This window comes from Sander lucioperca, chromosome 2, assembly GCF_008315115.2.
Source record: "Sander lucioperca isolate FBNREF2018 chromosome 2, SLUC_FBN_1.2, whole genome shotgun sequence".
Taxonomy (NCBI): Eukaryota; Metazoa; Chordata; class Actinopteri; order Perciformes; family Percidae; genus Sander; species Sander lucioperca.
In genome coordinates this window covers 42,183,193-42,198,454 of record NC_050174.1, presented here as the reverse complement: position 1 = coordinate 42,198,454, position 15,262 = coordinate 42,183,193, and the positions used below count along the sequence as shown (strand labels likewise).

General features: G+C 41.0%; 1 protein-coding gene across 3 annotated transcripts in view; it reads right to left on the bottom strand.

The window, feature by feature from the left end:
* adgrd1 (adhesion G protein-coupled receptor D1) overlaps positions 1–14,293 on the bottom strand; it is a 34,764-nt gene extending 20,471 nt beyond the window's left edge. The window contains exons 1-14 of one of the 3 annotated variants that reach the window (XM_031300731.2): positions 13,845–14,293; positions 13,699–13,735; positions 13,208–13,324; positions 12,435–12,533; positions 11,862–11,984; positions 11,573–11,749; positions 8,666–8,923; positions 6,986–7,053; positions 6,314–6,463; positions 6,071–6,121; positions 4,660–4,783; positions 4,230–4,337; positions 2,865–2,940; positions 1,539–1,680 (exon numbers count right to left, since the gene is read on the bottom strand). In XM_031300731.2, coding sequence (XP_031156591.1) covers positions 1,539–1,680; positions 2,865–2,940; positions 4,230–4,337; positions 4,660–4,783; positions 6,071–6,121; positions 6,314–6,463; positions 6,986–7,053; positions 8,666–8,923; positions 11,573–11,749; positions 11,862–11,984; positions 12,435–12,533; positions 13,208–13,324; positions 13,699–13,735; positions 13,845–13,919 — 1,605 coding nt within the window. In that variant the 5' untranslated portion in view covers positions 13,920–14,293. Of the gene's footprint in view, positions 1–1,538; positions 1,681–2,864; positions 2,941–4,229; positions 4,338–4,659; positions 4,787–6,070; positions 6,122–6,313; positions 6,464–6,985; positions 7,054–8,665; positions 8,924–11,572; positions 11,750–11,861; positions 11,985–12,434; positions 12,534–13,207; positions 13,325–13,698; positions 13,736–13,844 lie in introns of all 3 variants that reach the window. The other 2 variants (XM_031300730.2, XM_031300732.2) reach the window with 2 other exon arrangements.
* Positions 14,294–15,262: the final 969 nt, after the last annotated feature.

The following is a 15,262-nucleotide window of genomic DNA, read 5'->3' as shown; positions in this document are numbered from 1 at the left end:
CTCCCGGCCACTGAACTGGTGCCATGCGAGGAAATCTTTGAGGTTTAACTTGTGCACACAGTAAAGAGCGACATAAACAATGATGGGAAAGGTCAGCCTCATACTGTGTGAGCCGCCCTCCCTGCCTCCAAGCTAGGGAGGCGATAAGTATCCACCAGCTGCCAAAGACATTAAAACTCCAAAAATAGTCGGTTTTTGACTACATCCAACAACAGGTCTGTGCAGCAAAGCAGTTCTAGCAAAACAACCCTTTTTCTGTACGTGATCGCAGCCAAAAGCGGCGTGTGCCAAATTACGATCCAGCTCCTAAATAAAATTCATCGTCCAAACTATGCAGCCTAAATTAAATTGAAATATGCTGGCATGGTGCATTCCAATCAGTACGCGTTAGTAATAAGTATAACAGCTTATTTGTAATGGGGTCGAGGGGAAAGAATGTAAGAAACTTGATTCATCCTTAGATCAGGGGTAAAGGCAATCCCACTAAAATAGAAAACACCTTGACTCCATGGACAGCAGAGCTTGTGAGCATTTCCAGTGCACCCATAACAAAGGCGATTATAAGCCCTCTCCCATGGTGTCTGCTTAAACAAACACAGTAATCACTGTCACACGAACCAAGCCAGATGACTGCAGAATAAACATTTATTTCACTAGGGAAAGTGAAGGCAAACAAAGCAATATTACCATGGTTTCATAAAGCTGCATGGCTTTCATTTGTGCTGTTACGAGTGAGGAGAGAAACAAAATGTTTTGGTAATTCACTTCACACAATAGAAAGTGAATAATTCTTGTAGGACTTGTAAACTAAACAGAGCCACATTGTTGGGGTTTTAGTCGACTGCCTCATTAATGGTATTGTATGATAGTCTAATAGGATATTAACTCAATGCATATAGAGGAAAAGAATGGCTTCATAATCCTGTTAGTGCAAATAATGAAAAAAAAAAAAATATATATATATACATGGCTGTGAAGAACACCACATTTCTGACTTTACAGGAAAGCAAGCTAATGCGATACACATTTTTAAGTTAATTTTCATGATGAGTTTCGACTGCATTTCCCATGGAAAACTGGCACAACTCCTGCCATAAAGCAGCAAAAGAAATATGTTGTTCATAAAAGAAAGTTATTGTTCCTTTCAAAGTGCCCTAAGCCTGCACTTCAAATGTCCATAATCAGTTCGCTTTCTGGAAGCCACATGCTCAGCGATGGAAGAGTTAGGCACTCTAATGAAAACCAAAATAGGCTTCGCTCTTTGTTCTGGTGGGAGCCCAGCTGCACACGCCTTGGTCGGTGATAGACACTTACTTTCTTACATAAGAGAACGCCAAAAATAGAGCTGATAGATTTCATATGGGGGGATCCGGCTACTGTAGCCACAGACGAACCATGGCCCTCTTTCCTCTGATAAGGTGGGTGTCCCACACCCAACAACAGCACCCGCTAACAGGAAAAGAACTCAATTTTCCCAGTATGACTGACTCACACAAAAAGGATAGCAGATAAAGGACATTGTATGGGTTGATTCTTACCAGGATGTGGGTGAGGACAATCTTGATGAGTGGGGCTCCAGAGAGGTTGACTGACAGCGCTGGTGAAGGCTCCACTTTTAGAGAGATCAGACAGCTTGCTACCTGGATCTTGTGATTCTTGAAATCAGCTGCTTTGTTAATCCTGAGAGACAAAAAAGAAAGGCAGCGTGACAGAAAATAATGGCAGAAATAAGAGCCACAGATAAAAATCCAAAAGAAAGAGACAGAAAAAAGAAGTCAATAGGGACATTAAAGGGGCTGTACTCGAAATACTAAAAACACAGAGGGCTGGGATTGCCTCCACACGGCTCTCACAGACCGTTCCCAAATACGTGAAATACGTACGTTTTTTACATAGAACATAGAGAACATAGAACATAGAAGCTCGGATTACAACACACACAAAGGGAGTGTGACTTTATTTTCTGCTCAGGACGCTATTACTCCACTATATCTTTACATCGCAAATATTTGTTTACTGCCATATTATTGTTCTGAATGTTCGTATCGTAATTGTATTTAACCAATAGAGTTAGATCAATCTGGGAAAAAAAACACTTATCTAATAATCTGGTACTCATCAACACGTGTGTTGCCAGTGTAACACACAGGCCCGGAGCAGTAGCATTAAAGTGGGACTTTGATCAGCTGACTGTTTATATAATTAATCAAACTGACAAGCAGCAAGCAGCATTGCATCAATAGTTTTTCAAGGCAATCTGATATGTGACATTGGGATCATACAAGCATCACCTCTCTATCATGATACTGAGGGGACATTCTGACCCAGAGAAGCCGGGCCAGTCGGAGAGCCATATTAAAAACAATCAGTCACAGACATCTACAAATGTGCAGTCACATATTTCACATGTTGTACTTCAACTTCTATGAAGTATAAGTGGGGAAAACAGATTGCTTAATCGCTGTTGTGTCATGTTCGGTTAGAAAACACTGCAGCGCGAGTGGACAAGCTGGTCCAGTATTGAGACAATAACTCAGGGGGGGATACGTAGAGCTAATAGCAGGGTGTATCAGTCAGTGGAGGTTGAGTGGTGAGAGATAGGCGAGGGGACAGATAAGGCCTGGGCCCCAGGCATCACCCTGTCTGTGGTTCAGGAAGCAGGGGCGCCTTAGTGCCAGTGGACCTGATGCACCACACAGGAAGTACAGAGAGAGAAGCCAGATTTGTTTGTTTTTGAATTGTTTGAATGATTTTGTTTAGAATGTATTTTCCTGGATAAAACCCTGGCCAAAACCAAAGTGGTATGATTGGACTGAACTAACAATATCTGACTTTTCACATTGGTTGTTGTCTCGTCCTCCTACCTGGTCTTGACAGGGCTGATCTCCTTGTAATAGTTGTGCATGTTGTGGTAGAAGAGGCCAACGATGGTGGTTTGAACTGAAAAAAAAGGCAACATACAGTAGTTGAACATCCTGGGCAGCGGGCTGGGAATGTAATGCAGTGCTGCTAAAATGCTCACAAAGAAGGGAAGTTAATTAACGCTGCCTTGTCGCCGCACACTGGCACCGGCAGGCTAATAGGACGACCGTATACTCGCACAAGGGTGAAAGGGAGAATGCCGCCAACCACGTGGATGTCGGGAAATCTTATGAAACCTCTACATGACTCCGCCAGGAGAGCAGGAGGTCTGGTCCCCCTCCCCTAATCTGAGCTATCATCCAGCTCAGTCCCTTCTCAATACTGCAAGATAAACAATGAAATTGGAGGAAATCCTTAATGGTCCTGTTCCTCTTTTCAAAGGCCCTCTACCCGGCCCCCGGCTGAATATGACAACAAAAGCTCGCTGATATCAAACAAATGCGCGGTGTATATGCTGCAGGAGAGTTTTCAACCTTCCAAAAAAAGTTTAAACAGAAAGCCCTCCAGCAAGTCCCACAAGAGATCTTAAGGTGGCCAGTTTACTTGTACAACTCTCCTAAGGAAAAGAAAGAATAAGGAAAAATATAATAAAGTGTCCAAACACACCAATGTATAGCATGCTCTCTACTTAATTAGGATATAAAACCTCCCCTTGGAGTATTTCATACAGCCAGGTATTTAGAGCTATGAGTTAATTGGTCCTGGCTCTAATGTGTCAAGGAATAACATATATTCCATTTCTGATAAGAGTCCTTTAATGAGTTATTAAAACGGTTTATTCCAGTGATTGTATGGCAACACAGTGCATGTAGCGGCGGCCAGGTGGAGCCAAGGGTATCTGACCTGAACGCAAAGTCAAACAAACAAGAGTTTTAATGCCCACCGTAATTACTGCTCTCCCTCACTCCGCTATGTGAGTCCATTCTTTTTAATGACAGAGGAAAGTGGAGAAAAAGTGCTCTCTCCCTCATTCTTTCTGTTTTGAATAAAAGGGTAACTGCCAACATTAAAGTCATAGCTAGATTTCTACGGTGCACCATAAAGTCACACAAAAGCTCTCATGGCACTCCCGTCCTACACTGTATGCTATGTTAGAAGTCCTAAATCTAAGCATAATAAATTACTGGCAAATAACAAGAGCCTCCCAGCTGGACAACTTTCTCTTGGCAGAATCAGACCACGACTAATGTGCAGTATTCACACTCAACCTAGAGAAGCTACTACTTTTTATACCGAGAATCTAGACAGGTCTGCTTTATGCATCACTCAAGACAATGTCACTGAACGTCTGTAATATTTGCACTTACACTGCATGGTGAAAGCCTCCCCAGGCACGGAGATGTAACTCTTGCCTTGTGTGGGGAAGCGGTAATGTGACAGGTTGTAGTTCTGTGGGAATTTCATCAGAGAGTAATCTGCGGGGGTCAGAGGTTAGAAAAAGCTGAGAAAAACAGACTGAGAAGCATCAAGACACATCTGTTTTATCAGGGGTGGATGAAAGATGTGAAGCCACTCTTGGGAGAAAGACACAAACAAGCTTAGTGGCAAACAAAATATTATGCAAAGACCCACACCCGCGAGAGGGAAAGTGGAGGGGTCTGACCTCTTGCTTTTCTGACCCGCAAATGTCCTCTGAGTAAGAAAACTAATGATGTCAGCTTGATGCTCCATATCCGTCTTCCCTTACACAAACTACAAACATTGAGTCACCTTATGGAGAGCTGACAGCATACTGACCTGCAACAAAAGATGTTCCACCCAGAGAGATGAGAGAGTTCGGGCTGGGCTCCAGGTTAGTCACCATGTGTTCCATCACTCTGTCCACGGTCTCGATAAGACCGCTGACCACAGGGATGGACTGCTGCTAAATAATGACCCAACAGAAAAACAATCAATTCAGTCGCTGCCTTTACTATCCAGCGTTGCCTTATGCTAAACTGGTGTCACATCTTTAAAACAATTTCTGTCTTTCAGACACAATTTTTCTTACATTTTTCTTCACAGGTTCCATTTACAAATAGGTCAAGTTAAAGGGGCACCCAAAGGCCAATTTATTTGTCATGAAAAAGTTGTATAATGTCTTCTGTGGCTATGAAGAGAGCTTTCAAAGGTCTAAGAGAATATCCGTGATGATGTCATCAGCGTAAAATTGTCCAGAAAGCGTTTAAAATACCAAGTTGAAAGGAACAATGAAATGATGCTATTGCATTATAGCAAATGTGGTTTCCGGTGTTTATAGAGCTAAAAGTCAGGATATCACTGCCTATTTTGCGTTGATTTTGACCATTCTTTTTAAACTGTCTCTTGTGAGTCCCCCAGCTTGATGGGAGTGCAATATAAAGCTGGAGAAATAATAAACTTTTAAGAAAAAAGCTTTAGCAAATCAAATATAGGTTAAACCATTTAAAGTGATACAATATACTAACTTTTGCTAAACAGTGGCCACTATGGCTACAAATGACAATTATGGGATAATGTTAAATGCTAAACTACTTTTTAGCATTTAGCTGTAATGCTAAGCTATGTGGCCTGACAGTAGCACAAATAGACTAATTTAATAACAACACACAGGCCTAAAGTGTAGATTAAAAGTCAACCAAAAACTTGATAAAGAAAGACATTTTCTAACACTCAGCATGAATCTGATCCGATAAGGTAATCACAAGAGGGCTTTACTGAACACTGTATCTACTGTCCAAGTTATGCGTTCTCCTACGTGAACATCTGTTTCAGCTTGCTCCTACAAAAACAAGCATGCTTGTTCTGAGCACTCAATGTACTGAAACCACACTTTCTTCTGGCAAAAATGTGTTTGTGTATAAGAGCCCGGAGATTTGGCCAGGATGAGTGTACAGTAACAGGACGCTGCAAATTTACATTCAAAGCATTGTGTTGTAGGGCGCTTAATAGTAGGCAGCACTGTCTTATACAATTTGCACCACTATGCTTGACTACATACTGTAATCCTGTGTGGGTACACTGCCAGGTACTGTTATAGCTGCTGGCACCACTTGTGCCAAAATATGTGGTGTTAAAATCTCAAACTCATGGATCCCCTTAGTGCCTTGGATTAAAGTTTTCACCAAATTGCATATGTTACATTATGTCATGTTTGAACATTGCACAACAACAGTGTGAACTCATTTACCTCAGGCAGCCCTGGAGAGGACAGCACTTCTTCCACACTTTTGAGAAAAGCCTGGGTGGAAGAAAATGGACATCACGGAACTGTTGCATCATATGCACATGGGTGGGCATTGTGTCTGTGTGTGAACTGGTTGTGTGAAACGTGTGTGTGTGTGTGTGTGTGTGTGTGTGTGTGTGTGTGTGTGTGTGTGTGTGTGTGTGTGTGTGTGTGTGTGTGTGTGTGTGTTGGACTGTGCTCCAAAACCTGTGTGAGGTTGTTGGCAGTGTTGTGAGGAATGGTCCGATTGGGCAGTGCCTTAAGGAAGCCCAACATCGGCAAGGACTCCGGGTCCTGGGAGCTTTGTACGTCCTCGTCCTTACTGCTGACGACAGGAGGACTCACTTCAGTGGCTCTCTGGGGAGACAACACATCAGGCATCACATGAAGTTTACTAGCAGGAGGTAGTTTCCGAAGAAGCACCCAGTTCCAACATACACAGGATGTTTAGTGACTGATAGCCTGAGTTCGGGATACTCTTTGGACAAGTGATTCAGTGTTGCTCTTTTTCAGTCCAGTGCCCTACAGGGAGCCATTTTGTGCGTAGTGTTGAGCAGCTGTCTCCACTTTCTTCTATTTCTTTATCCCTTTTCAACATCCAAAGCCCTTTAATAAACAGGATGAATCTATTCACATGTGCTCTCAATATCCTTTTTTTCCAGCTCCTCTATCTTTGAAAGGAAACAACAGCTCAATAAGAAATTAACAGTTTACAGTTTTAGCCCCAAAACGTGTATGAACATTTTTCATACCATTTCTATGTGGACGCTATATTTATGAATAGATGATACACACATGTAGTTCATACAATTACATTTAGGTATCACATTTGTTGTTGTGGACCATCGAGTCTTGCAGAGTCAGAGTTGACAAACTTACGACTGTTGGTGCAGTTGAAGTGATTTCTTTGGAGAGTCTGGGTGTTGTGGCAGAAACCATGGCCTGGCCTAGAAAAGACAATACAAAGGGCTCTATCACAATATATTACCACACATGTGACATGTATACATTGTGTTACATTTTCTAGTTTGGATATCCCCATTTGAGAAGCATTTTTGTTATTAGATCCTCGCTTTGTACCTGACCAGGCTAGGCCTCTGTAATGTAGCTGGGTTTTATCAGCATACAGCTTACAGTTTATGAGGCTGGACCATAACCAGTCATGAAAGGAGATATATTACAACCTCCACAAAACCGGGATAATCAACTACATAATACTCTGCCACTAGCTTCTGTACAAGGATAAGATACATTTTATGTCTTTTGTCTGTCATTTGATAAAAACAGCACTAACTAGCTACCAGAAAATGGCCATATATGGACGTACATGAGAGGTATCAGCCTGAACCTTTCCTGCTCTTCTTTGGTTCAATGCAACATTTTATATGTGTGCTCTGGAGAAGTAAAAATATTTTTCTGTAACCATAACAGTCGGCCTCTTTGCGTCTGGAAATGGTCTGCGAAATATATTGCTTTTGGTAACGACTTCGGAGAAAAACTCAAGGCAGTGTGCACTACATGCTTCATACCTTGTGAGCAGTTGAAGCTCTAACAGTGCACAGTGATAGTTGTCATATACTTTTACCATACACACAATGGAAGAGGCAGCGTGCCTCGTCACTAATCAGTATGTTTCATATACAACAAAAGGTGATTCAGCTGGACGCATGGGTAGCTCACCTGGTAGAGCTTGCGCACATATACAGTCCTCAACGCAGCGGCCGCGGGTTCGGTTTCTGACTTGCGGCCCTTTGCTGCATGTCATTCCCCCTCTATCTCCCCCTTCATGTCTAAGCTGTCCTGTCAAAAATAAAGGCCTACTAGCTAAATTTCACCAGGTTTCGGCCATTTTTCAGACTTTCGTGGAATTTGGTAATATGTATTATCACACAGTTTAATTTTATTATTTAAAAGTTTTCATGAATGTCAACATGTTTTTGTCCATTTATGGCACTCTGACCAAACGAGGTAAGAGATTAAAAACAGTCAAGACAGTTTTTTTTGTCCTAGCGTGTTATAACCTGTCACATTATATCAAAATGATCTGCCCCTGCGACCCAACATGCTTCTGCACTGTTATAAATACTTATAAGGCAGAACTATGTGAGCCATGGCACTTACATGGTGAAGGTCATGGAAATGTTTTGTGCAAGAAGAGCCATTTAACAGGGAGCTGGGGTATATTTGTATAGTTTAATATCTTATTGTTATGCATGAATGCTGTGGATGGAATGTAGTGAGGACAAGGACGGAAATTGCTTTTTAACCCCAGTTTCCTCAGAGCACAGTCAAGAGGGAGCAAAGCATTGTAATAGATATGTCATGTCATAGAATGGCATATATGGTGGTGGCGCAGTGGATATGACACGTTCCTTTGGTGTGGGAGATCCGGGTTCAATTCCCACTGCGATACATCAACCAATGTGTCCCTGAGCAAGACATTCAACCCCTAGTTGCTCCAGAGGTGTGCAACCTCTGATATATAGCAATTGTAAGTTGCTTTGGTAAAAGCGTCAGCTAAATGACATGTAATATTTCCAGTAGAGTGTGATGTCCTACCCATGGCTGCACTATAATAGAGCAAGATCTCTTGAGGTGAAAGGGCCCTTTCCCAGATGACAAACTCATCAAAGGCGCCTGTTACATAGTGACCAGATGCTCTGTCGTTTCTAGTTCCGATGACAAGGTCTGGGTAGGGGTCCCCATAGTTCTCTGAGACACTGCCATCTGTGTCACCAGCAATGAAGGTCCCATTGATGTATACCTTCAGACCATCCTTTTTCGTCCATGTGAAGAGAATGTGGGTCCAGTAAGGCCCTGAAAGAGGAAACATACTATATATACAGTATATATGATTTATGTAGAATTGTAAAGCACTGCAACACAGTTAAGGCAACCAATGCAAGAGTGGGTGACTAAAAGAAAGAGAATAATCAAAAACTGAGGAGGACACAGACATTCAGGTACTGTATCAATATGGCTTTTCATCTAAAATATTTTTTGTTGCTGCTGATGGTGACATAGAATAATGATGTTCTAACTTTTCTGTCAATCTGCAGATTATTTTCTCGATTAATCAATGAACCAACTTCTCTGTAAAATGTCCCATTGTAGTTTCCCAGAGCACTATTAGAGTAAATACAGTCTAAGGGTGACACATGCAAATTGCTTGTTTAGTCCAAACAACAGTCTTAAACCCAAATATGTTCAGCTAACTGCCATATGTGACAAGGCAAATCAACAAACTTACATATGAGAAGGTGGAAGCAGGAAATATTTGCATTTTGGTTGCGAGTCTACAGCCACGATGGCAGCCCTGTGATGCACAGCGGTGCTTTGAGCTAACGTTAAATGCTTATGTCAGCATAACATGCTACAATAAAAATGCTAACATGCTAATGTTTAGCAGGTATAATGTTTACCATGTTATAACCACCATCTTAGTTTAGAGCATAGACTGTATAGGGTCAGGGTGTACAGACTGTATAGGGGTTAAGGTGTTAGCTTGCTAACGTTTGCTAGCCTATCAACACATTTGAATAAAGTAGCTACACCTAACGTTAAAGTGCCCATATTATGAAAAAAATCACTTTTTCTGGGATTTGGGGTGTTATGTTGTGTCTCTGGTGCTTCCACACACATACAAACTTTGAAAAAAATCCACCCATGCTGTTTAGAGTGAGATACAGTTTCTGAATGTGTCCTGCCTTCAGTCTCTGGGTGAGCTGTTCAAAATCGGCACGGCTTGTGACGTCACAAGCCGAAACGAGCAGGCTAACCGCAACCATTAGCTCGTAGCGTTAGCATGCTAACGCTATGGCTAACGCTAGCATGCTAACGCTAGCATGCTACCTCGTTCTCAATAGCAAAGCACTGCTACAACACACACAAGTTCACCATAATCTACAAAAGAACTACTTACATGTGCGCCCTCATTTAGAAGTCTCCCAGCTAATCCTGCCTTGTAACTGACCGAAGTTGTAGAAACAGCCTTTCTTTTACTGTCTATGGAGCTAGCTAGCTGACATGATCTACATCTGAGCTACTGGGCATGTGCAGTGCAATCAAAGATAGTACAGAAGAAGAAGAAGAAAAGAGGTCTCACTCTGTAGCTAAAACAGAGACCAGCTGAAAAGAGGATCTGCAGCAGTGAGAGAGAGCATTGCAGTACAACACAAATATGGTGTTTTTTGAAAATTAAACCATGTAAACCTATTCTGGTACAACCTTAAAATACAATTATGAACCTGAAAATGAGCATAATATGGCTGCTTTAAGTTTGATAGGATATCTTTTGCAGGCCAGCATCTAGAGTAATGCTAGCTTGGTTAAAAACGGCTTTAAAAGATGCTAATTGCTAAACAGAATAGTTGCTGATTCATTTAAATCTACTTAATTAATCGACTAGTTTCAGCTCAAAACACTGCATTTGACTTTGTTACAACTTGAGGCAGGGTCTGTTCTGGTCCAAGCTCTCTCCAGTCAATTTTACACTACAAAGAACTTACTTCCTTGTATCTCTGAAGTAAATTGACAATAAGAGCCTCAGGCCATTAGACAACACATCTGAAAACACTTCCACCAAAAGAGCGAAACAACCAAACGCACATCTCATTTGTAGTTAGAATATGAACCATCTGTGCCAAAGACCCCCTCCACTTAAATGCTATAACTTTCACTTTATGTAGAGAGATGTCTAATGTAACATTCTTAGCCTTCAGTGATAATTGTATTGGTAATATGGCACCTCAAGGTTTAATCTATCACCCTCAAAGCTTTTCCTCACACATGAGAGAGAAGTGGCCAATGTCCAGACTTTGACATGTCACACTCATTCTAATACATCCATGGTCACACTGTATGAGAACCAGATGAAGTTGGCTCTCTGTAACTGAACACTCAAATCTAAATTGAGTTATGATGCCCGGTGAACACAATCTTGAGTAATTGCAGCAAAAACAAGATGACAGAAGTCATTTGAGAACAAAATACTGGGCTCAGTGGGCTGTAAAAGTTTCACAAAACCTTAAGCCTTTTCCCATTTTGTCTCTACAGTTTACCAAATCATTTCATCTAATTTAAATCCAATCTTTATTCTCAATTCAATTCAAAGTATTGGTCATACTCAGACCATTGTTATGTTTCAAATGTCATCTAACTTGGCGTTTACTAATCACCAAACATTATTGTTATTAAGAGGGAAATGACCACATCTTATTACACGTCCATGATAATTATATGTTTTGTGATACAGCAAAAGATAAAAAGAAATGTACCCTCGACTTGCCAAATCAACTGTCTGCGGCTACATCTGGTTTCAGTTAACAAAACCATGAATGCAATTACATAACTAACAATTTATGGTTGAAAACCAAAAAATATATATTTCCAAGACCAAAATACATTCCATATGGGTGCCTATGGGAAAACAGTGTGTAATAAAAAAGGCCAATTCATCCACAGTACCTGGAACTCTGATGTTAGCCTTCCATCTGTGGTTGTTGCCTCGAGTGTAAAACTCCACATATCCTCCATAGTTATTGGTGTAGACAGAGAAGCCATTAGAGATAACTTTCCCTCCAGAAGCTACAGCAAAACGTGACTCTGACTCATGGTTTTTCCAAAAAAAGGAGAAGGTAATTCCTAGAAAGAAATGATGAAAAATCACCTGTAGCCATAAATACAAGACTGAAATGGGGTTAAAATAATTAGGGTTTTGCCAAATTGCCGTTTGCATAAATTACTGTGCACTCACCCTCAGGACCGCACCAAGTAGGGTCACTAATACAAGAGTTCTGGTAGTTTCCAAAGTGGAGAAAGGTACCGCCGTTATCTCCATTCAGAAAGATGCCCTTGTTGACCATTCCTTCAACAATATCTGCAGCAAAGCACAAATCAAGGGCATCATTTCGCTTGAAAATATGAGCCAAGGGGTCTACTTACTTATAATCCAGATGTTCAGTTCTCTGTTCACCCAACAAATCAAATTATTCAAAGTCCCTTAATAGTCAACAAATCATAAATTGTTTTGTGCAACTGATGATGAGGGTTTTTACTTGGTATTTCATAAAATAATACAAATGCATTAAACAAGTGGCTTAGATGTATCAATATGTACTGTAACAACTCTGGTTTGACTAAAGCTAATGAACAATAACATACAACTAAAAGGTCAAGAATTCCTCATCTCGCGCTGCACAGACAAAAGACAGAACAAGGAGAAACGTGTGAAACGCTCAACCGTGTGTAGATACAGATAGGACAACGGAGAGCACAGGAGAGTGATGCACAAATGAATTTCAGTGAGCTGAAAGTGATTGATTCTCACCTACTGTTGCAGAAATGTTAGTGTAGGCAGAGTCATTGGTATACACATAGGAAGAGTTATGGGAGGAAGGGAGCACAGTGTGGTTGTGGATTCTGAGAGCTGGACAAAGACAACGGAGAAAAACAGTGATTCACACCTATATAGACACATAACAGGGGACACAAGAGAACAGTGAGAGGAAGACAACAGGAGGGACATGGTGTGCAGGTATGAGACAGAGTGATGCTGAGCTGAGTGCACAGTGGCAGCAGCGCTCAAAGAGGTATTTTCCTCTTCACTTGAGGATTTTCCTTAACTCAGAGTGACTCCACACATCAGACTCAAGTCTATACCTGATCCCTCTACAACTTAAACATTTGTATGAAAACGTACTTATGTAGTGACATAGTCACATGGCTGCAAACTCAATGCATGTGGAAGACGTTATTGTCTTTCAGTCCGTCACCAATTAAAACAACTCAAAGATGCAGAAAAATGATCTAATCACTACATTTTTCAGACCTTTACCACCTCCAGATTATGGGATGTAAAGTATTGCAGCATTTTAAATCGTAAGTTACATGACACACCAAATCTATATTGTGTTCTATAATTTCAGTGATAAATCTGACATACAATATAAACACTCTGAACACAGCAGCACACAAAAAAAGAATGATGGCTGTGGCTGGAAGGTGGGTGGTGAAAAAAAAAGCTTGAGTACATGCAGAGAGCAAGACATTTAGGTGGTGCATTCCTATGAGTATACACAGTCTATTTATGTATGCACATACTTATGTTACTTCCGTTAACATAACCTGGTCTGTTTCCAATCTGGTCCCACAGTTCATGGATTCCGTCCACAGCATCAAGAGGCCAGTAATGTGAGGCCGTGGCCAACACCTGCAGGCCTGGACGGAGAGTTCACGGGTAAACAAGCATCCAGAAAGGGCTTTCCCCACAATCAAGCTCTGTCCCATTACTCAAAACTGATTTTCCTGGCACTCCATTTGGGATTTTAGGGGGATTAAAAGATTCATAATAATGAACCCAACAGCTGTAAAAGTTATACAAACTATTCTGATTAATGAGTAGGGCAGTGAACAAGTCAATCACATTTTTTTGGTTTGGCAGTGAGCAGACGGTAAAACACTTTTACAGTTCCCTATGTATTTCTGATCTAGTATTTAGCTGTGCAATGTCATCTTATTTTAATTTGGCAACTTAAAACAGTATGGAAAAATGAAAGCAATCACACCATCACCCATACAAAATACATTACTACCTGGATGCTTCACAGGTTGTACCACTTGAGCATAAACCTGTAAATAAAATAAAAAAAATCGAAATGTATTTGTAAAGGCTGCTATAGAAAAGATGATCTGACTATGATATGAGAGGATGGGACTATAGTTGTGTTTATGATCTTACCTTGATACAGGAGACAAAAGCAGAAAAAAGGTGAATTCGTAAAGGAAATTCCATAGCTTTTGAAAAATGTACCATACACAGTCTTTTCTAAAAACAACTATTAAATCCCCAAACCAAGATGAATCCAGGAGGGGTCACTCATTATTCCAAGCTGTGAAAACTTCTGATCAGTCCATGTGTCCAATCTTTGAAATATAGATAAATAATAATTACAGTACTAGAACAAAAATGTTTCAATTTAGTGTTCTGGCATGAGGCAGGAAAACTTCAGAAGTTTTCCTCTCATGATAAAATTCTGAACACCAACTTTAACTTCCACGCAGAAAACTGTAATCCGTGACACAGTGAACTAGTACTTGTTTCTTTGTGTTTCTGTGGCTGCATCTGGAAATGGCAAGGAGAAGAGAAGCTCCTTACTGGCTTGTTGGACTGAACGTGGGAATTGCAAAACGTGATGTCATTTTTGGATCTTCTGAGGAGGGGCGTTGGAACTGTGCGTAAATGGCATTACTTATGCGTAATTGGAGATTGCGCGGGGAATGAATGAGATCAGGATCTGCACTGTGCGATCCAAATGGTGTTTAGATAAAAGATACGTATGAACATGTGGTCTCATGACTAGTTTCGATATTGGGTTAAATTGCAGGACAACACCCCGGACTCTCTGGGAACAACAGGGATGCTATTGATGGGTGCTTTCTGAAAGGCAAGCAGACCCAGAAATCACTGGAGTTGCACAGATACAGTATCTGCAACACTAAGTATAACCGTTTATAAGTGATCTCATAGGTTTGGTTAATTACATTTCAACCACTCGAAGATTTACTAAATATGATAACTTACTTCACACTGTAAATTCCTGCAGACATATTGTGGTCATGTCAAATGTGTCGAATTGAGATGTGGGTCACACTTCGTCTTTCTTGTGGTTTTTGTAAGTGAAATAGTGATAGGTTTGGAGGACACCCACAGGTGGGGGAGTCATTAGAAGCACTACTAGTCAAGTTCCAGGCTGCCAAGGTCCACTTGCTTACATATCAAGGTAAACAGCGCCACCGTGTGGCCAGATAGCCAGTCGTTTAGTGTCCACCCAGCTGTGCGCATCTATTATTTAGTAAACCTTCTCGTATAACTGCCTGGTGGTGTGTTTGCTGTCAAACTAATATTCATCATCTGATAAAAATCACTGTGGTTTTCGTATAATAAACCACAAAAGACTCGTGATCTGTGTCACAGTGGTAGGCTGCTTGTAGTTTTTAATGGAGGTAATGTAATATTCCTAACTTTCTAATGCCAACCCTCCCAAAAACATAATAGGATTACATTAATGCAGTTTGTTGACGGTCCGATCAAATTTAATTGAAGGGGGGTGGACTAGTTTCTCCAACCCCCTGAGGCGGAGAGAGAGAGAGAGAGAG